At 36.6% G+C, this 26,476-nt stretch overlaps 1 protein-coding gene across 13 annotated transcripts in view; it reads right to left on the bottom strand.

Annotated features, from left to right (window-relative positions):
* The window catches only part of Mef2 (myocyte enhancer factor 2), a 778,785-nt gene that overhangs the window by 13,769 nt on the left and 738,540 nt on the right, over positions 1-26,476 (bottom strand). For 9 of the 13 annotated variants that reach the window (XM_067145247.2, XM_067145245.2, XM_067145246.2 and 6 more), the window contains 7 exons: positions 23,513-23,668; positions 21,514-21,717; positions 20,040-20,198; positions 18,364-18,514; positions 9,418-9,468; positions 6,006-6,214; positions 5,730-5,920 (listed from right to left, as the gene is read on the bottom strand). In XM_067145247.2, the coding sequence (XP_067001348.1) occupies positions 5,730-5,920; positions 6,006-6,214; positions 9,418-9,468; positions 18,364-18,514; positions 20,040-20,198; positions 21,514-21,717; positions 23,513-23,566 (1,019 nt within the window). In that variant the 5' untranslated portion in view covers positions 23,567-23,668. The remainder of the gene's footprint in view (positions 1-5,729; positions 5,921-6,005; positions 6,215-9,417; positions 9,469-18,363; positions 18,515-20,039; positions 20,199-21,513; positions 21,718-23,512; positions 23,669-26,476) is intronic. The other 4 variants (XM_067145255.2, XM_067145254.2, XM_067145257.2 and 1 more) reach the window with 4 other exon arrangements.

Below are 26,476 nucleotides of genomic sequence, written 5' to 3' on the forward strand. Positions count from 1 at the left end.
CAGGTTGAAAGTAAGTACACCGAGCTTGATAGCTGCAGTCGCTTAAGTGCGGCCAGTATCCAGTATTCGGGAGATAGTAGGTTCGAACCCCACTGTCGGCAGCCCTGAAAATGGTTTTCTGTGGTTTCCCATTTTCACACCAGGCAAAGGCTGTACCTTAATTAAGGCCACGGCCACTTCCTTCCCACTCCTAGCCCTTCCCTGTCCCATCGTCGCCATAAGACCTATCTGTGTCGGTGCGACGTAAAGCAACTAGCGAAAGTGAGTACCATAACCTTTTATTCAGAAATTATTATTTCACTTTTCAAGTGCACTTCAGCAATGTAACAAGAGAAGCAGATGATGCAGAAGTCTTCAAGTGGAGGAAAACTAAGAGAACAGTGCCGAGGATGATCACCTTACTCGCAAATCCTAATGCTTCAGTTAAGTGTACCTGGCAGCGTATAATTTAAGACACTATTTGTGATATGTAAGTGCTTAGCTATTATAGATGTTCATTCTAATAAACAATCCTTCTAAAATTGCAAAAGAAAAAGAAAATAAAATTCAACAATCTATTTTAAGTTATAATGAGAAAGTAATTTTATGTTCTGCTCATGTTTGGCCTAAAAAAATTATTTGCTAATCAAACAAGACTGAATAATTAATATCACATACATAAGCAATACCGTATTTACGCAAATAATACCTGCACATTTTTTTGCGTCAAAGTTGGCATTTTTATCAAAATAAGCCTACCTAAAGTTAGGGTAAATACGGTATTTTTTTCTTATTTTACAGTCCTTTTTAATGTATAATTGGTAATAGTTAAACCTTCTTTCTTAAATATTTGAATGTTTTGTACAATAAGTAATAAAATAAGTGAAAACTTCAATTGTGCTTTTTTAAAATACAGTTTTCTTTATGTCAACACTCAATAACTAATATCTTCTAAGGTACTGCACCTAGAAGCATGAACTCAAAAAAAAAATTGCTCAGTACCTTATGCCAATTTTAGAACAAAAATCTCAAAACTGAAAAATCCTACTTTATGTCCCTTTCTGCACAATTGGTCACATACTTTGATACAGTTTTATGGTAAATAAATAAATGGAGCAATTGTTTTCATATTAACAGTGAATCAGGATGAAATAGCAAAAAGAATCAATCAGGATAAAATTCTTGTACCCTTCTATTTTTTTTCAGTTATAAAAAACAAGTTATAATATATATCTTGGCCAACTGTAGCTCACATTATGATTTCTCATTACACAAAAGAAAATCATATGCCAATACTGCTGTTCAAATTATTTTGCCTTTTTGATCAGACTATGAAATTTATGATTAAAGATAAGATTTTCAATTGAAGAAAACGGTAATGCTTATATTTATTTATTTAGATTTCTGAAGAACTTCATCTTGCACATTATAATCTGTTTGGTGTAATATGTTGTCCAATGTAAACAAAAACACTTGGAAGGGTTGTATTCTGATTGACTACTGGCTGTGCAGTGTATCCAACAACCAGCATTTCCTATTTTATGACAATTATGGCATCTTTTAACTTAACTAAATGAAATTCCAGAATATTTGTATTGTAACCTTAATTAGTAAATTTTGTGTGAATGGATTGTTTTGTTATGCCAAAAACTGTACTGTCTAACTGAATGCAAAGTCTTGTAATTAATAATAGGGCCATTGTGTAAAGATGGTGGAAGCTGTGAAACATTGGTCTGGCAAGCCTCTGAAAAAGTGGTGAAAAATAAAGTTTGTTTTACATGTGTTCCACAAATTTTGAGAAAAGTGTCTGACATTAGCAGCGAAAGAAACTGATTTGTTATGGCAGAATTTACCAGTGTGTCACGAAGTAGCGTTAACGAACACAAACACAGATTTTAGGTTAAGAGACTTGCATGATCGAAAGCGACTTTCAACCTAATAGGTCGTGTTACGTACATTTAGTATGTGATGAAGAGATGTTAAGTACAGAACAAAAATGGCCAACCAGACACCAGTGGGATCCGAACCCACAACCTCCCACTGGTGTCTGGTTGGCCATTTTTGTTCTGTACTTAACATCTCTTCATCACGTACTAAATGTACGTAACACGACCTAATAGGTTGAAAGTCGCTTTCGATTACGATGTGGTCGTGAAAATTCAATATTCATTGACTTGGCCCTCAACGGGCAACTTGAACGCACTCTACAGTGTGATGGTAGTAGTACCAGACCTGTAGCTTAGATCCTTTCCAACAGAACAAAGATGGCCTAGGCCACCATAGCTCAATTGGTAGAGCAACCGACACGAAATCGGGAGGTTGTGGGTTCGGATCCCACTGGTGTCTGGTTGGCCATTTTTGTTCTGTACTTAACATCTCTTCATCACGTACTAAATGTACGTAACATGACCTAATAGGTTGAAAGTCGCTTTCGATTACAATGTGGTCGTGAAAATTCAATATTCATAGACTTGCATGACTTAGTCAACGAAGGCTTCGCTTATGTAACAGCTGAGAAGGGGCAAGCATGTACTGAATATGTGGTGAAGCAAGAAGTGCTACTCTAGGAGTAAGGTTGGATTATGCACTCTATGGTTGACCAATTCATAATTAGTGTAAATGCTTCATCGTTGTTGAGTGTAAGTAAGGACTCTCAACACTAATACATGTGAATCAAACCACTGTCGGTAGACGACTCATGAGATTAAGTACAACGTACATTTAGTGTACTGTTTATTTACAAGTCATTCTGTCTATTCTTGTATTATTTATTCTGATTTTTATTGGCAATAGAATTTCAGTCATACGTCTCAGTACTGTTGTCTCTACGAATGTAATACTGTAGGTTTCATCTCAACGTAACTGTCACTTTCACTAAGTTAATTAGTTTTCATCCTGCGAACGTATGAATATCATCATCATCATCATCATCATCATTGAGTGAATATCATTCTTTTCACACTCTGTAGGCTATGCTTCAGATACCGACCTTCAAGTGGTTTAGGAGCCCTATTTGGGATTTAAATTCACTCTAAACCTTTCCACGTGGCAAGATATTTTTAACCAACCATAGAATTTTCTCAGCGGAGGGATACTCTGGCTTTGTTTACATTGGGCAGCAGGTTACAGTGACCAGACCATAAAAGCAGCTTAACGTAACATCATTTGCAAATTTCATACGGTTTGAAAATTCTCCTACTGGGATCATACAAGTACACTGCAAAGCGATAGAGAAGACTTAATGTTAATGATTCTCCAGTATAATTTTTAAAATTCCAAATGTAAATTAAAATTTAATTTTGGAGTTCTTTATAGTAGGCTAATTTACCAAGGTACCTTTTACACATTTTGTATTCCATATTTACTTGCGTATTAGACCCCTTTCTCTTCCACTTTTACAGCCAAAGAACATAAGGGTGAGTCCAATATGCGATAAGATAAACTCAAATTTTGTGCAGTGAACATACGGCTTCTAAGCTATAAAGAGCTATAAATTATTATATGTAAACATTCTACACTAGTCTTTAATGAGCATATGAATGTATTTGAGTTAAACTGGCTATTTTCATTGGAAGGCAGTATATCTAAATGCAAAAAGACAATCAATGGTGAACTCGACTTTTAGGCCTACATATAAATATAGTCAATTTTAGTTACTCATGTTACGTCATTCGTTTCATCTCATTAATTCCTCTGATTAGGTTGACGCCAGGAAGGGCATGCGATCGTAAAAACTCGCTACGAAAATTTGTCTCACTTCATACTAGACCCTGTTGAGAAAAAGGATAAGCATATCGTATTATCATATTATGCAATATTGATAGAATAGAACTTAATGGCCAGTCATTTGTCTCTGTCGATTGAGCAGTAAGCCTATCCACACGGTAAACAAGAGTAAATCTAATCACTGCATTCATTTGAAGTATTGTCTTGTGTCGCGAACTTCCCTGCTACCAGCATGTCGTCATTCCACATGACATCATCTTCACCGCCATCTCATCAGCCATGCATTGGGAGCACGCGAGATCCCGTCATTTTGAAACTTTCAAAAATAGTTTTGTTCCCGACTATGGAGTCCAAACAGTGAGAATCTATTCCCAAATGGTTTCTGGAGAGTTTTATGTGTAGCAGAAGCCCCTCCTTCCGAATAAAGACGTGCTGCAGAAAGCATGCCAACCCACCAACTGATAACTAGCGTTTGTTAAGAGTTGAACTTCCGAATAATAGATAGTGACTGAGGCGTTCTTTGCATAACTGCGGCTATTGAAAGCCAAACTCTTATTTTTAAGTATACTTCATGCGTATTCTCCACATTTATCACATCAGGATTTCCTAAACAGCTGTAAATGAGACAAGAGAGATCGCACTGTTCAGGTTAGGTACCGTATGCTATCAAGTGCCCGCATAGTGCCAGAAGTTCCACGACGGGAAGATTAAAAATAAATAACATGAAAGTTGTGGATATCTACAGGTGTGGCAGTAATGCATTTTATTATCATGTTTAATTTTGTACGATCGTTGTCTCAATGTTTTATTAACGCATAGTATGTTTTGTTTGGCGTCTCCAAAAATTATTATTACTGGTATTATTATTTGAGGTACGTTGACGAGTAAAACAATAGTTATGATTTGATTGTTTTTATCATGTTTTAAACCTACATCTCTCCAAAATAAAAACCTATACTCGCCCGAGTTACGTGAGATTCAACGATCACTTTGTTAATGATCTCGCCTGCTATATTAATAGCAATAACCGTGAATATTTCTTAATTAAAATAAACTGTTTCCTCATCTCGAGGTGGTACAGCTCCTTTTAGGCAGCCCTCCAGTGGAAGGGAGATGTATTTACCATTTATACCGCATATCAGCCCTCCTGCCATTCGTAAATCTCTGGCAGTACAGTATCGGAAATCCAACTCAGGCTCCCGAGAACAGCAGCTAATTGTGCTAACCATTACACTGGCAGACATTCTTAACTACAAAACACAGGGACATATACATGAATGATGCGTGCTTGCAATGCGCAGGTCGGACACAAAACTATTCCCCTATTTGTGCGACGTCAGCAGAGCTTCAGTAGGTCTACGCTACAGAGCCAGACATTTCTTAAATACAAAACACAGATGTACCACATGATGTATGACGAGTTTTCATTGCGATGTCATCAGAGCTGCAGGAAGGCTTATACCACTGGGCGAGTTGGCTGTGCGGTTAGGGGCACGCGGCTGTGAGCTTGCATCCGGGAGATAGTGGGTTTGAATCCCACTGTCTGCAGACCTGAAGATGATTTTCCGTGGTTTTCCATTTTCACACCAGGTAAATGCTGGGGCTGTACCTTAAATAAGGTCATGGCCGCTTCCTTCCAACTCCTAGGCCTTTTCTATCCCATCGTCGCCATAAGACCTATCTGTGTCGATGCGACGTAAAGCCACTAGCAACAACAACAAAAAAGCTTGTACCCGTTTCGAAGTGGAATCAATGTTCTTCTCTGACGAATTACGTTGGGGGGTCTTGTATGTGAGATTTATTCTTTTCATTTTCTTCGTCTGGAAAAGCCAGGGGGGGTCTAATACACAAGTAAATACAGTAAATATTGTCCAATTATCAAGCTAAACCTTCAGACTTATGTGTACAATTTTGTACATTGATTTATTTTTTATAAATAAATTAATTTAATCACATGCTTCACAACATTCACTCACAGAAAGAGATCATGCAGAGTAGAACTAAAAATAAGACAAATAACCCACCTTGTATGAGCTAGTGTTGAAGGTAGAGGATGTGTGCTCCAGTTTAAAGACCCCAGACCCATATCAGGACCAACGCTAAAGTCCTGCCCACCGAAAGAGGTCAAGGAAGCTGGATAGCCCGCCAAACTTGGGATGGACGGAGTCTGCAGGGCAACCACTGGTGTGTTTAGTGTCGAGGTACTTCGACTTGGCTATGGAGCACCAAATGTATGTCACACATAGAACTAGAGCATGGAACTTACTAATTCTGTTTGTCAGACAGAGAAATACACTCACCTCTTCACTGGGTGGTAAACTGTGGCCCTGAGGAGTGGGAATTACGACTCGAAGGTTAGCTCGACCTGCTCCAGGTGAATGTTGTTTGCTATGTTGCATCGCCTTGTTGGAGAGAACAGGACTTGGCCCAGGAGATGGAGAGCCTCCAAGAGGTGACGACGAGTTGGGGTAACCGTTACTCATTTCCAGCATACCACCGGACGGGTATACTGTCAACATAAGAGTAAGAACATCATCAATAATTGACAGAAATTCTCATGAATATATGGAAAAGTTGCAAAATATTTTGCTTGTTCTAAAAATAACACAATAACTCTGGAAATTGAACAATACATATATAAACATAAATATTTTAAAACTTTTCTTAACACTTTCAACACTACAATATTTTCACGTGGACAATGGCATTGAACTGGGGCTTTTTCCTAAATTTAAATACATTATTACACAAAAATGAAACATAGTATATACCTGATGTTTGTATCATATGAAGTTGTCAGCCAACCAAAATGAAGATGTTAAGCAGGAAGTATATCTCTAATGTAATTTAATGATATTAGTCATACGAAAACATAAACCTGCTCAAACAATAAAACTGAATCATTTAATGTGGCTACATAAGCCACAAATAAACACAATTACGTTTGAAATACAAACTGTACCTATTTAGGAATAGTATGTTTTGGTATAGTAGCCCAAAAAACATTAGGCTATGCACAGTCCAACCTTGCATACCTTGCACTCCTTGCAGCACTATCTACTGTACTTTCTTTTCGCAGCACAGCCTGCGTCTCTTCGTCTAAACGAAAAAATAAACAAAATTTCCGAGAAGTATTTCTATCGTTTGTATTCGGAGTAAAATAATGCAGCTAAGAACTTGCATTCGAAAGTGACGTAATTAATAAAAATCGTGCCCAAACTATCACTTGATACGTTATCTGATTAGTAAGCAGAGTATTCATCACTGTCATCTATTTCTGAACCTGCTAATCCCGAAAAAGTATCCAAGATATCACTATCATTGAGCCAGCGTGAGGACATGTTTGTACAGTAACACAGCTGATAGCGCGACTATTTGGCGCGCTCAACTCCCGGCGCATCGAATGCTTTGGTAGGTCATGGCAAGGAGAAACTAGACCTTTTATCATTTCAGTTTGAACTTCCCAGGGACAGGAACCGTATGGGGTACGTGCGGCTGTATATAAATACGGGTGCCGTCCGCAGCCAGGAAAGCAGTGTGTCCGTATCCCGTATGGGCATAGTGTTGAAAGTAGTGATGATAATAATATCATATTAATGAACCTTCATCTACAGTACTAACAATGTTAAGAGATGCAAGAGTACCGGAATAACCCCACAGGTTCATAAAATGCTGTTGGTATTCAGTGGCTAGTTCATTTGGGATGTACAGTATATCACTGCCACAGAAATCATTCAATAGATATTTTCTTAGTAAATATTTTTTGCTTTATTATAAGGTTTTTAAGTTGTTCTAATGAAAATATTTCCAACATTTTCAATAAATACTTCTTGACTGAATGATTGATGGACAAAACTTAGATATGGATTCAATTCAGCAGAAACTTTCTGTGCACTGGTACTGTAAAGCAAGCTTGCAGTTTGCCATGACTGTAACTTTGTAATTATTAGCCACTGTTCTACGTGAAATTAAGAACATACTTCAGTTTTTTAAATTCACATGCATAGGCTGGTATTTAAACCATGATTAATTTGGTGAGAAGCAAGTGATAATGTTGCTCAGCTATCATGCTCTGACACATTGGTGTTATATCTAGGAAGAAAATAAAACTAATTTTTAACAGCCGAGGTCAATTTTTTAACTCTCAGCTAAGAACTTAAATATTATTTCAATGAAAAACATAAGTATTAACCATACCATGAAATGGGAATGACAAAGTCAGTGATAGAATATCTTATTAGGACAGAAAATGTGGTAACACTTTATTACAGAGAATGTCCGCCCCCGTAGTGTAACGGTTAGTGTTATTAGCTGCCGTCCTCGGGGGCCCGGGTTCGATTCCCGGTACTGCCAGAAATTTAAGAATGGCAGGAAGGCTGGTATGTGGTTCAAATGGTACACGCAGCTCACCTCCAATGGGGGTGTGCCTGAAAAAAGCTGCACCACTTCGGGATGAGGACACGAGTTTACGTTTACGTATTACAGAGAATGTGAGAATTCTCCTCATCTTTCATTCAGTTTCCTCTGCAGGGCAATACATCCTAGAGCTACACGGGAACAAACTCAACTGAAGATAAGTTTCAATCATTTCAGTACCGGTACTTTGAAAGTCAGTTTAAAACTGTATTATAATCTCTCTCATTATTCAAGTATTACTTTTACTTTCCGACTCATTTAATTCTTAAACCCTGAAATATGACTACAGTATATGGTAGAAATAGTGTGTCAGATGTGAGTAATCCAGCACTCTCCACACTAAAACACTGCTACATTGATGAGGATAAAATTTCACCAAATGGACCTCTGTCACCAATTTTCCTGCCATTACTGTCTAGTATTCACGAAGTATAGTTCAAGACATAAATGTACAGTATATTCTCAAGTAAAAATGTTTCTAACATTCAATTCCAGTTGTTTGGAACATACAGCAACCCAATGTGTTGACGATCAATAGAAGTTCCCTTTGAATGATAATACAGAGATCCATTCAATAATCATGTCAAATTCTAAAATATAAATATTAGCTTTTGATATATCTTTAAAAAATTATTCAGACCTGAGATTGAGATATAGTTAGACTGATGTTATAAGCTGTCTTCTGCAATTAATATAACAATGAATGGAGGAATCTTAATTATGTTAAAGAATATATTACAAGATACATTACAGTTGTATAAAATCTAATTTAAAAAAGGATACAATTATCTGAACAAACACACAAAGGAGTCTCAAACAATACAAAAGCAAACAAATATTATTTTCTTATTATTCATGATTTATAGAGGAAGTCATACAAACAATTTTTTAACAAACTCTCAATCTAAAACCCTCTGCAATAAGCATAATTTGCACCAAGATATTCTATAGATTGTATTGAAAACTAATACATGAAATTTCCTAACCTTTTTTTAAAAATGCTCCCAAGTTTTCTAAAAATCCTTGAAAATAGCTTCCTGATTAGCACACCTCCATAAGTATTCTTTCTTAAGTGTGTCAGTAAAGAAATTGACATTGAATATTCAATTCACAGATAATTCTAACTGACAAGTAACTATCTATACAAAAAATAATATAGAATATTTTAAGAAAGATTCATCCAAACTATGCTACAAACTAAAATGCAAGTCCAAAAAGGTCTTTGGTCAAACAGAGATGTATAATATTATTTACAGGAAAATTCATCTTTTAGGAATTTACTAAAGCGTTTCTTACCTAGGACAGATACAGGGGAAGATTTGTAGGATTCAGATCCCTCCCAATATTCTGGAAAAAGAACTATATTTCAGAAGAATTGTGAAAAATATTGAGTGTGAAACTACTGGAAAAAAATGTAGGAAGACAGTATAACTAGTAATGAAAAATGACAATGACAAAATGAACCCTACAGAGTTACCATTTCTTTCGAGACAAACAAGCGAGTTTTATAAACCACTCTGATGTCCCTCTATGTAGCTCCCATTTTTCAACAAGAATTAATATTTCTCAATTATACAAAATAAGCAAGTGTGCATCATACAGCATTTCAATTTTGATATTTTTGACATTTCCTGCACATTTCCAGACCTAATGTGAAATTTCCAAGTTAAAGTAATTTTCAATGAAGACCCCACCTACAGTTTCTCTCATGAAATCCCACCTAAAAAATATTCTCAGTATTCACTACATTAGGAACAATCCATACTCTAGGAGATTTATTTTAATTATAGTACAATTTGTTCCAAATAAACAATTTATTCTACATTCACACAGGAATGAAGTGTAATATACATTCAAATTCCCTCTCTACTTTTTACTAATAGTTACCCCACCCCCCACCCCCTTTTTTGGTACATGTTTCATGGTTCTAGTGTTTGAAACTCCTAAAAATTCCAACATACCCTATATTTTCAAAATTAAATAGGATTCTGTATGCTGCCTCTTAGATTTGTTCAGTCTCAGATGTATTTGAATCATATGAGTCCCTCAGAAGCAAAATTCTAATGAATTTGCAATTTACAAGCATTCAGTGCATCTGTGATGATTTCAATTTTATTTACTCTCATTCACAGGTCGTCCTCTGAACAGCACAAAAATAAGGATAAATTCCATGTGGTATACTCTGGTAAACACTAGCATAGGAAAAATATTAATCAAAAACAAATCAAGTAACTATGATGCATGTGTGTGTGTGTCATTCAATATTCAGTCTCAGCAATGAAAAAAAAAGCACTACATATATCGATATACAGTTGAAACTAGTTTATACATAACCTAGTTATAAGTGGTTCTGAATTATGCACAGACTTTTATAAGTCCTGCCAGAACAGCACTATATTACATATAACATTTTCCTGATGTATATGTAATAGACTTAAATGTAATTCTCATTTATATGCAACATCTTTTCGATCTCAAGCAATGGCGATGAAAGGGTCTTAATGATGGGGAAGCTGAGGGAAGGCTGGAGGAAAAGCAGGGGAAGCAAGAGGCAAAGCAACTTACAACAGTGGACTGAAGAATTAAAACATATGTGCATCAAGAATCGGATGATATAGAGTGTTCAGAATATTGGTACACTATTGACTGAATTGCTAAACAGACATTACAAATATTACAGACAAAAGTAAAATTTTACGTTTCGTTACCATTAGGCAAGAAAAATATAATACTTTTAGATTTTCAGCTGGCATGTTTTCTGAATTCCTATCTGCAAAGAAGATAAAAAGATACTTTTTTTTAAATTTATTTATTCATTCTGACACCAATACGTGTTTACCAAAGTACACAGAATAGCTTACACGTTCTTTGAAAAAAAAAAAAATTGTAGGTTTCGTAAAGATATATCAATGTACTGAAGAATATTAATTTTTTTTTTGTGCTGTCAGGAGGAAATTAAATACTATGTTTTCCATACAAAAGGCTTCACATTATTGTTACTGAGAATTTTATAATCGTGGTAACATTTTGTCTCGAATATTTCTGCCCAGCCTGTATGATTGCCACCATCAGGCAAAATTTCTGGGGATAGTCCCTCTAACACCCAGAAGCAGTCCTCTTACTCATACTCGTTTGTTCCTGATGCTGTAGACTCTCTGGAAGTAGGGTATTGTTGGCGAGTATATATCATGTTTTTCTTTATCTACGTCATTTGGCTGGAAAAGCGAGTCTTCAAACCTTATCGTACAATCAATGATTTCTGCTTTGTTTTGTCTCCGATTGATGGCAATTATATCAATACGATGGTTAATTCCACCTTCTGCTACACAGTGGACTTCTTCATGAACCTCAAGGCCTTTTTCTCTGAGACTGCTCGCTAATAGAGATTTCACGGTGTTATGACGCTTAATGCGAAGTAACTCTTCCTGAGGGCAGTTCCTGAGCACGTGGGGTAGGGTTTCATACTCACTGAAGGCCTGCAATGGCCTGTGCTCGCAGAACATCCAGGTAGAGTAAGGACTGGGGTGAGCATTGCCGTCATTTTTAGCATGTCTCTTCATTCCGAGGATCATAACCCATTGCATTTCATCACCCATGAGTTGGCGGATGGTACTTCAGCAAATAATGGAACTCCTCTCCCTGTGTGCAGGTAGTTACTCCAAGCATGAAATTCCTTTAGTCATAGAGTTTCTCAGATCTTCTTAACACTCTTGCATCTGTCGTTGGTACTTATCCGCAGCTCTGAGAAGCAATGATTACTGATGGCATTATAATCTCTGACAACACAAATATGAAGATCATTCATTACTTCGAGCTTGTGGTTGATGTTTGATTTTTGGAGATATGCTTCCCACATTGCACAATGTATAGACAAGCCTTTATATTTATTGCTTGTGTACAATATACTGCTGGGAGTGTCACTTGGTAGGTGAAGAATTTCCTTCACTGCACTCTAGAATAGACTGTCTGCTTTTATTAAAAATTTCTTGGAAATTTTCTCTATACATGTCAAGTGAAAAGGATACATTAAAGTGAGGCCTATGAACTGATACTGTATATTAAAAATTTCTTGTGAATTTTCTCTATAGGTGCAAATTGAAAAGGATACATTAAAGTGGGGCCTATGGCTTGATTTATAACAGTTATTTTTTGTTGTGGCTGCAGCAAATGGGAGGCAGCAAGCTTATCTAAATTACTTTTTAGATGTTCTAAAGTTTGGTTTTCATTGAATATCAGCATCCTATTTCAGTGAAGAGCAACAAGGTTATTCTCACATTTTTATTTTTAATATGATGTAGTGAATGATAAACTGGGCGATTTAAAATGTAGATATTTTAATATTGCAAATGGAGGGAAAGCTCATCATCGTATCGTTATTCCATTCTTGTTCTCAGAATGCAACATCTGTGTTACTGCATGGCAAAATGGAGCTAACTCAAAAAAGAAGACCAGTCGTACAACTGCATCACTGATGGTGGTATACAAAGCAAAAGACAAGTGCTAAAAGTTGACTTTTCGCTTCACGACACATACACTAGATAACATGGGAATAATATACAGTTAAAAAAATTAGGGGAACATGTTTTGTACCGTCTGGTATGTAAACGTTAATTTGTTAGATGGGGTTCTAATTGTCGTACAGTATACTTTGAGACCTTAGCTACTCAGGGTATGTCAAATCGAAGTTATACTCCATCTGTAGGCGTAGCCATGCATTAAACTGTCAGGTAACCCCTCAAAACAAAGTGAATAGCGTTGTGTCCGTGTGTTGTTGTCAGGTACACAGACTACTGTGGTCATTTGAGCACATTGTACGTAAACCAGCACACCCCATGAAACATCTTAACAAGGTCCAAGGCGCAAGGGCAGTCACTTTGATCCAGGAAGGATGGACTTTTCGTCATGTTGCTGTGGATCTCACTGTCTCTCCGTCAGTTATTCAACACTTGTGGAATTGCTACAATGAGACAGGCGAGTTCACAAGGAGGGTTGGACAAAGACTTGGATGCATGACAACCCCACAGGATGACCATCTGACCATCAGTGTGTTGCGGCGTCGTTGCCAGACAACTGCAATAAGACCTCAGGAGGGTCACTGGAGTCGAAGTGTCTGACCAGACAGTAAGGAATAGGTTCAGAGAAGTGTCCTTACAACCCAGACGTCATGTTCAAGTGCCCCGCTTAACACAGTAATATCGCGCAGCTCACCTTCTGTTTTCCCGTACCCACGTCAACTGGCAACCTCGCCAATGGCGAACTGTGTTGTGAGTTAAGTCCAGATTTCCCCTCACACAGCGTGATGTAAGTCAATTTGTATCGAGATGCCGTGGTGAGCAGTACATGCCAAATGTTGTCCAGGAAAGCAACCGATTCGGACAAGATTCTGTGATGATGTGGGGTGGCATCAGCACTGATGGCCATACGGATCTTGTTGTCGTCCGTGGTAATCTTACATCTTACCACTGCGGGTTACATCAAGCAGATACTGCTACAGCATGTGTTGGTTGCTGCATACGGTGTTGGCCCTGAATTCCTACTCACATGCACGACAATGCCAGGGCTCACGTAACGTGGATCACCAGAACTGTCTTGCGAGAACAGGACATTCAAGAGATGGAATGGCCAGCAGTGAGTCCCGACCTTAATCCCACCGAGCATGTGTGGGACAGGCTTGACAGAAGTGTTTGTGGGCGTCCTGTTCCACCACAGACTCTCCAAGACCTTGAACAGGCTCTCATTGAAGAATGGAACCTGATACCGCAACATGACCTCCGTCGACTTATACGGAGCATGCCACGTAGGTGCCAAGCTGTGATATATGCTCGGGGACGACTTACACCATACTGAAGCTCTCCAACGGTTATAAAAAACCACCCTGGAAGACTGTTATCACTTTGTTTTCACCCCTATTTGGACATTTCCATTTGTGCTCTGGAAATGAACGCAAATCCATTGATGTTTTTTTGTATACTTCAACGGTAAAGAATAACGGTTTGGTTGGTATTATTTGGTATTATACCTGGGTGTGAGTTATTGTTCTGTGGAGTATGGCATACATTCAAAAACATGTTCCCTAATTCTTTTTAACTGTGTAGTTAATTCATTTTCACATCAATATAGCATGTTTACAGCAGTCATGAGAGACAGAAAACAAAAATGTATTTCTCTAGAAAAAAGTGAGATTTATTTGAGAAAAGGAGGATAACCCAACAAAATCAAAAACATATATCACAACTGGTCTTGTCTTATTTACTTTTGTAACCATTTGTAAGTAGTACATTCATTTATTTATTTATTTATTTATTTATTTTTAATATCAATATTTTCCATTAAAAGAATAAACAGAAAGGTCCATTATAGTCTCAGAGTTGTGAGCATGTTTAAGCTTCATTAAAGTAAATACTTTTGTTAACCCTACAAGTGCCAGCTTTATATTCTGTAGAGCCAGCATGTAAACCTGCAATTTGTAGACTATGAATTAAATGCTAATAGTCACCACAATTATTTTTTTTCTTTCTGAAAATGATGTTACATACCGGTATAAGAATTTTTGGAGCAGATTCTGTAGTTTAATTTTTTCTAGGACATAACAATATTCAAAGGAATGGAAAGACCTAACAATCACTTTAATAATTGAAAAAAAATTAAAACAATTCAAAATTCAGGACAAAATTGCCAGTAAAACATTTATCTACATTGAAAAATCTAATGTATACAGAGTGTTCCTTGATACGTTCTCAGTCACTAGCAAAAGTTTGGTTGGAATATTTGCAGAAGTAGGGTCACAACAGAAAATAATATGAATAGACAAATAAAGCAGGAAGTTTGGATACGTTAAGTAACTTGAGATTTTTGAGTGGATTTCTTTTTATTCCTCCTCAGCAGGGTTTTTTTTTTTTTTTTTTCTCTCTTCTGTTCTCAAGGTCTGTAATAGTGTTCTAGTTGTCTCCAGAATTGTAAGCCTACCTCTACCTGCATTTTAGCAGCGTCAAAGAGCTTCATCATCCTTAGAGTCACTTATGCAATCACCGTTATCTGGCATTTAAGTCTGCTCTGGCTCACTATCACTGTCACTAATTGTATTATTACTATTAGTTTCACCGTGTTTCAAATTGCTAAAATCACTTTCTTCATCTATTAATTCCACAATAAGGTCAATATTGCCAGCAATGTTGACATCTTGAGTCGTCATCTTTACCACATGTCAACACTGAAATTCCAAGCAAAGAGGATACATAACATGGAATACTTACATAGATATGGAACTCCTTACGACAGTAAAATAAACTTCAAACTATGCTTGACAATTTAGTGTGTGTCTTACATCAATAGATGTCACCTAAGGTATCTTTACTGCGACTTTTATGAACATCGATTTTTCGACGCTGGTATTATAGACAGGTGCACAACGTCAAAAAAAATCGATTGTTGGCACTTGTAGTGTTAAGATTATATTTTTTCACTTAGAATGTTTTAAACGCAATCTTGATTGTAAGTAATCCAAAATGTTCCCCTTGAATTACATATAAATCAGTTTCTTCCATGGCTATGAATGAATGAATGACTGAATGAATAAATAAATGCATTTGGTTCAGATTGCCCATCTATTTATAGCAATGTCCCTAAATGTAAGGAAATGATATAATCAGCACTTATTATTACAAGCCTCAATTAATTGAGGATCTTAACAGCTGGCTATTTTTTCTGATGCTGCTATCAGCCACACATTAGCTAACATCTTAATCAGTCAATATTTACAATACAGACTCGGAGGACCTCAATCACAAAAACTAACAGCAGTGTTTATGAAAAGGAACATTACACAACGTTACAACACAGGCCAACATATAACAAATAATATGTTATAACACTATTTTTAAATTCAGTTCTAAATTTATGCAAAATCATGTTTCTGTGTTGCGTCTGCAAAAGATGTTCAGGTTCTTCAAACATCTACAAAATCCTCATTCTGCTATGGGGATTATACAGCATATTTATGATCCTAAACATTCAAATGCATTTTTCTCAAAATCACATTTTTGCAACACCTTTTCTACATCCAACACAGATTTGCCAAATTTGTACTAAAAGATGGTACATGCAGAGTTCCATTTGCAACTAAATTTTGAACAATTACTGTCAAAACGTCCAGAGTTAACTGCTTCTTTGCATACTTTTGATGCTATTTCACAGAAAAACTAAACTACATTAAGAATGAAAATAGTCTATGATTTATCATAACTTGTGAAGTGTTTCCTGTTACTTTCATGTTCTGAACTCCCAGGCGGCAGAGAGAAAATTTTGTCTGTCGACTCAAACTGGCAAATAGGGTTAAGTCAACCACTGCTTTAAAGCACCATGAAAATGAGATTTTGCTCACATGTTGGTCGGATTCGACCATCGTATTCGACTGTCCATGTTTATTTTACCATTGGGTAAGTAATATAAGTTGCAAAAATTTGAGATTATATCAGTTTCAGTCTTTAATAAATTATCTTTACACCACATGTGGTATGCGGCAGAACAAACAACACCGAAATTATTGCTGATCTGCAGTCCACATTTCCCTAGTAACAAAGTATTTATTAATGTATTAGTTTAACATACTGTAAATTCAGTGTTGTGTTAAATTCCGCAATTATAATTCTCGCAACAGAGAAGGTGTTTATCGCAAAACATTATTTCTGATCAGAGTTAGAACGAGCCAAGTTTGCTTCATATTAAAGAACACATGAGGAGGGATTTAATAAGAAGGAACCAAATAACAGAACGATGTTACCAGTCACTGACAAGTTCCATATGGGATCTGTCTAATGTCAACAAATGGGGACAACAGGGCACTACGAACTGTTACCACAAACGAGGTTTTACAGTCCCTGAAGCGATGTCTATGACAAACATTGCTGAAACTGTAAGTGATAGGTCTGTTCGACAGATGTTTGAAAGAGCTAGGTAGAAATTGTATACCGCATTAAAGTTCCTCAGCATCTAACAAGAAGGGATGTATGAGCAAGCCTGATTATTGTATTGCATGATATAGATGTTGATTCCCATAAGGAATTGCAGCCGAGTAATGTTCATGACATATGAGGATCCAAATTTCTTCGGTAACATATGGTTTTCAGAAGAAAGCCATATTCACCTTGATGGCTACATCAACCAATAAACAACTCACTTTTTAGGGTTTGAATGGCCCAATGCCGTTATACAAAAACCACTACACAGTGCACAGGTTACGATTTGGTGTGCCGTGTCCAGTCATGGGATACAGGGCTCTTATATTGTCAAGGATGCTACAAAGAATCCAAAAACAGTGGACCAGGTATTATACAGAGACCTCAATATTACCCCATTCATCTGAGATCGTGCTGTTTTTGTTGCTTCAGAGATTTACCCACCCAACAACAGTGGATGCAGCAAAACAAAGCTACAGCACACACCGCAGGGGAATCATCACTTATCCTTCTACAACAACACTTTAGATTGCCTGATTTCTTGTGGAACTCCATTCCCGTACCCTTCCTGTTTCCCGGATCTCACGGCCTCAAGATGCTTACATATGCGACATATTGAGAGAATCAGTTCCCATGACAGATGACTCACATTTGATCATCAACATGTTCTAATAATCTTCAGAAACATGATGAACTATGTGTGATAATTACACCCAAGAAACATTTTGCACCAAAAGCACTGCAAGCTGTGTTACCATGCAGGTGGTTGACTTTGTACTAGAATACAATTTTACCTACTGAAATTTTTTGACAGTAAGGAAATGTTTTATTATAAGTTGTTAAGCAGAAAATTCTGAAAATAGAAATAAAAATGTTTTGTATGTCAGTCAAATTTAACAAGGCCAAATTGGTAAAAGCTTGACACTCCAATTTTATTTCATATTTTTACTGTTTGCTAGACAACTACTGTATCGTCAAGCTCACACAGTACACTTGGTACTTCCATGTCAGAGAGTAAGAGGAGGTCATGTCAATCAGCTGACAGAGAACAGCGGTGGCTCATAGACAGTTCGATAACAATGAACATGTGACATTATAAAGTCTGCATACTGGTCAACTCTACATGGTTTGATGATACATCTCCTGGAAATAGGGCACATACCTTCAAGAAACCAACAGGCAACAGTAGTAAAGAGAAATACTGACAGAAATGGCCCTAATTCCTTTAAGACTCAACATTACAAAATGGAAAACTGCAAGACCATCAGATAAGTGAAAGATAGTTTACCAGTGTCCGTTTCCGAGGACGAAGGACGGGGACTAACGCTGGTGTGAGGCATTTGAGGACTTGACTGCAGCATTGAAGAATCTGTGGGATAGCTGCTGTTAACTGGCACCGATACAGGCATAGAATAATTTGCCTGATTCATGCCTACCTGCTGAACAAACAAGACACATTACAAATAATATTACTTCAACTCAGAATGTTACCAGATCTAAACATGATAATTCAGAAGATTTAGTCAAAATTTCAGAAGATATTTAGAAATAGGACGATGTCATTTTTAAAAAAAATTACTGAAAATAAAATGATCACATAATTAACAATGGGAGATACTTCAGTTAGTCATTCATCTGTGGATCTTCCTCTTTCTAATATACACATGTCTCCCTATCCCTCCTCTGTCTTCTTGTTAGAGTCAAACCGAGAGAGACCATACCAATTTTAAAATCCTAACAGAATTTTACTCTTCGATTGCCCTTAGGAGTTTTGTGGTAGGTCATGTACTGATACTCCAGCTCAATCTCTTGTCATATCAGAATTAATACATGAGAGAAATCCCAACCATTCCCATGTTAAAGAACTCATCCTCACACCCTGAATTCTCTTCATATTAAAAGCAGATGAAGGGAAGTTAAACATAATATTGTGTCGATGTTAAATGGAATGACGACAAAAGCCACAATGTGAATTATTAGCACTTTTACTCCAGACCATGGAATATTGTTTTGCACCATTAAAAATTACCACAACCACCACCAAAGTGTACTAATGCTAATGTATTCAACATAGTATCCTCCTTATACTATCAAGCCAAGTTGCAACACGTGTGGTTCCCCTTGATTTTACCTCTTTTATCATTTCATTGCCATGTTTTAAACTTCAGTTCTCTTCTCTTGTTCCGTTTGTAACTAAATCGACCTCCCAAATCTGAGTCTTTCTCGGTCATTAATTCCTCTGACTTTTCTCACCATCATATGGTTTGGCTTTCTATTTCCATTAAATAGTGTAAAATATTCCAACTATCTCAGACTATTCATTTTCTTTTTGCCATTTAAATATACCCTGTGCCCGTATTCAGTTTTCTTACTCTATAATCAATGGCCAATTTCCAAGCATGAATAACATTACAGTATACATAAATATGCCTTGCATATAATTTCTTGGTCTTCACTGGTACATCACAATTCCATAGTTCACTGTGTACTACGTGATTGTACGTGACCTACTGATCTTCATATCCAGTCTAGAATTTTCTACTATTAATATAATAAATATGTGCTAAATATCCCTTTCATTATAATCCCCTAATAGGAAGCTTTCTTTTTTAAATGAGACACTAAATCTACAGACACAGGACTCTCACATTTATCCACTGAATCCACTGGTAAACATCAACTGACACTGCCAGAATTTGATCCTGTAACCTTGAATTAATGAAGCAAGCACCTAATGGTTATGCAGATAGTCGTATTAATAATATCTTTAAAAATTTGAGGAGATAACAGATATTTGACAAGTTTTCAAAAAATGGTTTGAATATTGCAATGTTATCATGTTTTAGTTTCATGAGCCAAAGGGAAGAAAATTATGAAAATTACATGCAAATCTTGTAAATCAAATTCTGGACTCTATACTGAATGTTTTAATGAATTAGAATTCTAAGTGATCTGTGAACTTACTCGACTCCCATTCAGTTGATTCCGCTGTAACATCATCTGGAACTCTTCATCAATTTTACTATATTTAGCCTCAGTTCGTGGAGTAAGTTGGTACTCTGTGTCAGGTTCAGGGCTGTCTGGACTACATGTGCCATTCTTGTGCTCCTTTTTATTCAAAGCCTAAAACACACATTTAGATGCTCACTGTAAGTTGATATAACACAGAGAAAATGCAGAAATAAATCATGACATATCAAATTAGCCATACTGATATTTCCTGTGAAAGATGATCGGTAATCTTCCTCATATATTTTCCTCTCTTCTTTTCTTTCCTATTACTGTACTCAGGAAAGAGACACATGTCTACTAAATATACGTACATCACTAAGTCTGCAAGACAAACCATAGGCACTCCCATCTTTAGTTAAAGATGCAGTGTATTTAGTGATGTAATATAAGAATAAAAAGAGAGGATATGAAAGCCATTCACAGAATCTGTAATATCACTCAGGAGAGGGTGGAACCTGGCAGCAAATGCTCCCTTTACTTTCTCTCAGCTAGTCTCAAGAAGAAAGCCAGCAAGTTAAGATTACTCTGAGGGTCTTGCATAACACAGATCTGCAGAACACACATACCAAAACTCTGGTGTGATACACCTGACATTTCTTAGAATACTATTATTTCAAAATATTAGTACAGGGCTTTCTATTCTCAGTATGAAACATGTTTTAATTTCCCTGTGATGTTCTTTTACTTCAAGACCAACAGCCAAATGTGTAGCATCAACGTGTCACGCGCTCTCTCCCACTCTATTCCTGTCACACTGACTAATCATTGGACCAGCCGTCTATGATGCTGCTATGCAGACGACTTGCTTTCTCTCTGCCACTTCACAGATTCAGTGAATGGATTTCAGTTCAATATTTTGAGCATTACTCATCGTAAGTTGCATTGTGAAATATTCCTATTCTACAGCAGTCATTGCTTTGAGCTCTACAGCAGTTTAAAAAAATTGAGTACTAACTAAAATACCAGTGCTAATAATTACAATAATTTTATCTCTTCACTTGTTACAGATTTTAACACTGCGTATTTGGCATTCTGCAATACTAAGAGTTTTTTGTTGGAGGCCAATGACACATGGCTGTCTCATTTAAATTCTCCCAAGCGCCACCAACGTCAGCAGGGATCGAACCTACATCTTGTGCACATGACAATGAAAAGTAATATCTTATTTCCTTTCTTTTGAAACAAAACATATTTGCTTTAATTGTACCTCTTAACATTACAATGTATGCTAGACAGGACAGCACTATCATCTGATTTATTCCCCCCCTTAACCTGGTGCACATACACAGATTGAAGGAAAAGCCCATACAGGCGAGTAACTCCAGCCTATACAACAGTGCAATGAGTTGATGACTCCTTGACTAGACCAATGTTGTAAGTGTACCAGTGGCTAGGATAAAGAAACAGTCAATACTGATTTACTTACCTCTATAATATTTTTATTTGTAAGCGATTCATGTGGTTCATTATATTCCGTGTACTTCAGGAGGACTTTGTCCATGTCGGTGCTTGCATACTGATACAACTTATTGGAGCTACTGAAGATTATGAGTGCTATCTCACAGTCACATAGGACACTAAGCTCATACGCCTTCTTCATTACACCAAATTTGCGCTTGTTGAACGTCACCTGAAGCAAAAGTAAATCATAATTTTCAGTATTTTAAATATATATATACTGCAACCAATTAGCATTTTGTCATTTCAAATGTATAAACTTCAACACTCTCAATTGTGCCAATAAAGTACCTAAACCACTTTTAGTAGGAAATTTTACTACAGTGAAATTATTTTATTTTCCACATGCTCCTCTACTTCAGGGACGTAAATTATTATGTAACCGAGTGCATTATTCTTAACATTGACAGTATATTTTTTATGATTTGGAATTCATGTAATTTAGAATTTTTGGGAACCATTCACAATTTTATATACATTAAGACAGTAATAAAATGTGATACATTGTTGTAAATACTTAACATACTTTTAAAAACTGAAAATAGTAATCAAATTCACACAATGGTCAATTTATTCTAATCTTATACATGAGGTAAAACCAACCATTAATGTTATATAATTGGTGAAATTATAAATTAAATATAAATTAATTTGAGAGTTATAAATTAACTGAGTCAAAACTGAAAAGAAATGGCTTCAAGTATGACAAAATAGAAAAATTTACGTAAATGTTATATAGGTTCACTTTTTCTGATTACCTTAGAGTAGTACTTCCATGTAAAATAACATCACCCTAAGGGGAATTTTTAAAAGTTTTTTTAGCTAGGCAGCCAGTCATACTTTTCATAGAATTGCCTGTTTTTCCTAGTCCTGCCATCTGTACCACACTGCCAGAACATGCCCCTCGTGCTGTAGAAACTTCTATGGTTATGTTTAATCTTATTCAATTTCTTCTACCAGTTGCATTCGTGGCTTTGGTTCTCTTTTACTTTACTTTTACACTTTTCCTTGATGGCAACCCCATGTGGAGTAATGTATTCACTATAGTGTGTTTCTGTGGTGGCTGGCAGGATGGTGCACTGTGTGAATATAAGGAGAAGAGTACTGGGACAAACATAAACACCCTGTTCCTGAGTCAGCAAACTCAACCACATGCAATTAAATAGGAATAGAACCCAGGATCCTATGAACAAACAGTCTTAACACTGACCATTCAGCCAAGGAGTTCCAGCCAATTTGTCTTTACTAATTGCAATGCCTTTGTATGAGTTTAAACCTATTGTGCTTCCTGTTCCCTTGTAGATGCTTTTTACTATCACAGGTGACATATTCATGGTCATCGACCCATGTAATTTTGTGTGTGTGTCCGTCGGCCCCGTTTCCTGATAACGCGTCGGGGATGAATTTATTTGGCATGCTTTTACAGCCGGATGCCCTTCCTGACATCAACCACAGATGCGGGGCTAATGAAGATAAATGAACGTGTATGAAATTAGGTGGCTTATGAATAGGAATAGTTTACCCGGAAAATAAAATGGGAAACCACAGAAAACCATTCTCAGGAGAGCCGAAGGTGGGTTTCGAACCCACGCGACTCCCGAATACAAAGCCTGGCTACATAGCTGTAGCGCGCTAACACACGCGGCCACTTAGCTCGATCGCCCATGTAATTGTATAACTGTTTCAATTTAGGTCTTTGTTAAAGACAGATGGTTTAGGACGTTAAATAAGGATTAAACTAACATTTTCCTGGAGTTAGTGTGAAATCCTGGCGTCGAGATTCAAAGCTTGGGTCTCCGAACGGATCAGAATCCCAGTCGTGCAATTGAGCATAGCGCGGCCATTCGGTTACGGAAACAGACTGGCGCGTCCTAACAATGGCTTAGGAATAAATCCATATACAGTAATCCCCTATTCACGTAAAGCACAAGTTAAAAATGGGAACATAGTTCAAAAGGATGACTAACCTGTCTGTTCCGTTCGTCAGTGATGCGCGAGATCTGTATTTTCTTGCGTCCCATTGTCGTAGAAGTAAACAGAGTGATGCCGTTGAAATCACAGTTTTGAGAAAAAAATCTGCAAGGTGGCAGGAAAATTTGGCTAGCAAGACATCAGCATTCAATCTGCAACAAAAAATAAGTGAGACTTTAAGAAAGATACGAAAACAAAGATCAATCAAAACCACCACCAGGACAGAAAATTGCAATACCCTTACACCGACATAATAATAATAATAATAATAATAATAATAATAATAATAATAATAATAATAATAATAATAATAATAATAATAATAATAATAATAATACAGAAGATTTCAATAACATATAAACAAAATGAGAAGAATTACTATGTAGCGTGATAAATACGGCAATATTGCATACATAACAATTACAGCAATAACTTAAAATAAAAAAGAACTTGTAATAATTTAAAATTTATTGTGATTATTAAAATAAACCTACATTTTTAGTCAATGAAGCTAAACATTCATACCAGTTCTTAAAAAAAAACCAGAATTGCATCGGAAAAATATTTGTAGAGAATTAGTGAACGTGGAAAGAAAGGCAAGTGGGTGAGAGGTGCACAGCCCCGACAAAAACAATGCGACTTTCCCTTCGATACAAAGATGAAAATGAAGTACGTAAGTGGCAGAGGAAAATAAACAGTCATTGTAGAGAAATGTTTTTATTATTATCTTAAAGCGGTTTTCTGTAGTTTGAGACAGCTAGTTCCTCCACCTGGGCATGCATAGTGACTTCTTGTGTGGCACTATAATCGTGACTTCGAGATGAGTCTTCTATTCTAAGAGCACTCCTTCCCACATTTACTGACTCAACTGAGTTATTATGTACAGCTGACATCGTATTCCTTGCAACACCACACTCGTGTCCAGCCAAGTTCAGCAGACAGGATGCATGTTTGAAATATCAATTTATTAAGCCGAACATTTCCGTGTCATCATTTGAAGGGCAGACCAAATATTATTTCTTCAAACGATGAAGAGCTGTTCATTACTACTACAATAAATCTATTCCAGCAGAACAATACTGTATTCTTATTTCGCTAGGAAATCTTTCAACATCACCCTAACATTTAAGACTTTAAGAAGGGATCACTCACAGCATAGATGGAATAATAATAGGGAAGGAGGGAGACAATCGCTTCCTGTCCCACCCAATATAAATGGGAAATGACAATCAGAGATTCCATCTTTTATTACGTTTTCTTCTAGCCAGTCTCTATCCCTGTCTCTTCTATTTCAAAAATGATTCATAATCAGACGTCATAATCCCGAGGTGTACAACAAGGCTTGACAGCTGCCCGACGCTAGTTTGAGGGCTTTGTTACATGACCTGCCAATTGGCTGGAACCAGTTTAAACAAATAATAATAATAATAATAATAATAATAATAATAATAATAATAATAATAATAATAATAATAATAATAATAATAATAATAATAAATTCCTTTAAAATGAATACAAGCAGAGTTCGGAAGTACTATTAATGAGATACTGTGATAGTACCTTTTTTTTCGCTGCTTCGTAAGTACTAGCGTCCTATACGCTTTCACAAACATATTAATGCAATATTAAAAAGCCATTCTGGGAACAGCCTGCTTCGAACTGCACTACGTAACAATCACCAAGAATTTCGATGCAGAACGTTATGCCCGGAATATTACTAATTTGTTTATAAGACACCGTATGCAGAACTACTATTTTTTTTAAGACACCTTATTTGTCTTATGATACGGAATGTTTACCAGGCGATATAATACATCAACAAATGCATCAAAGATGATTTTTTAGTTTTTATAAGTGGCATGGTTAAGTACTGCTACCGAAGTTTAGGATTAGTTTTATATCATGGATCGGCCAATAATAGTCTATGACATTCCATCACTTACAAAATGACTAACAAACTCTTAATATTTATTTTAGTATTAAATCTCCGTCGCTTTCAGACATCAACTATTAGGCGACCGGAGTTATTTTGTCATCCATCTTAACAAACAAGATTAAAAAAAAAAAAACAATGACACCCACCTATATTCAGAAAGAGAGAATAAGGGTTCAAACATCTGTAACGGCACTCCTGTTTTGGTATACCGTTAATAATTACGATTAAGAAGCAACGTACGAAGAAGACAGATAAAACGTTAATTTTCAAACTGTCTCGCTAGTATTTTAGGCTCTATGTCAAGATGAGAGTTACAGAACGTATCTTCATTCACTGAAACGAATACTAAAAAAATTATGTACTTTTCCATTCGGTGCAGCAGGCATGAGTCACGCTCCTACGATCCGACAACCCAGCGAGCAGCACCGTGCGGCGGGCAAGTCGCCATGTGAGGAAGTTGGGCGGGCGTCAGCCTTGGCAAGAGAACAAGTTGGCGCGATGCCCATGGACGCACGTCTTGAGTGGCCTTTCTAAGCGACGGCGGCGTCGACACAGCCGTCGTGAATGTATACGTGCGCCAACACGCAGCAATCGAGGCCATTGCACACGCACACTAAAAAACATCGTGCCACAGACCTACTTGTAGACAAAAATCACGTGTAGACTAAGTCTCCAAAACAATTACATTCGGGCAAGATACGAGATCTTGCTGAACAAGATATTATTATACTATATTTAAAGGAAGTTTTATTTGTAATGTTCTTCGTGTTACCCTTGTTTGGAACATCACAATTTAAAATTTGAAAATTTCCTATGAATAACGAGGATGAAGTGCACATGAGAAGATTACTATTGTGCATTTTCTTACAAGATAGCCACTACTGCGCATTTTTACACAAATAAATACACACTTTACACAGAGTGGAGCCAAATATACTGTACGATGTAGTAGAGTATTATTACTACGCAAGCATGTAACCTCAGGCACCGACATGAGGATTCTTTAAATGTTCCTTCTGCGTCA

Source organism: Anabrus simplex, chromosome 4 (genome assembly GCF_040414725.1).
Source record: "Anabrus simplex isolate iqAnaSimp1 chromosome 4, ASM4041472v1, whole genome shotgun sequence".
NCBI classification, from domain to species: Eukaryota; Metazoa; Arthropoda; class Insecta; order Orthoptera; family Tettigoniidae; genus Anabrus; species Anabrus simplex.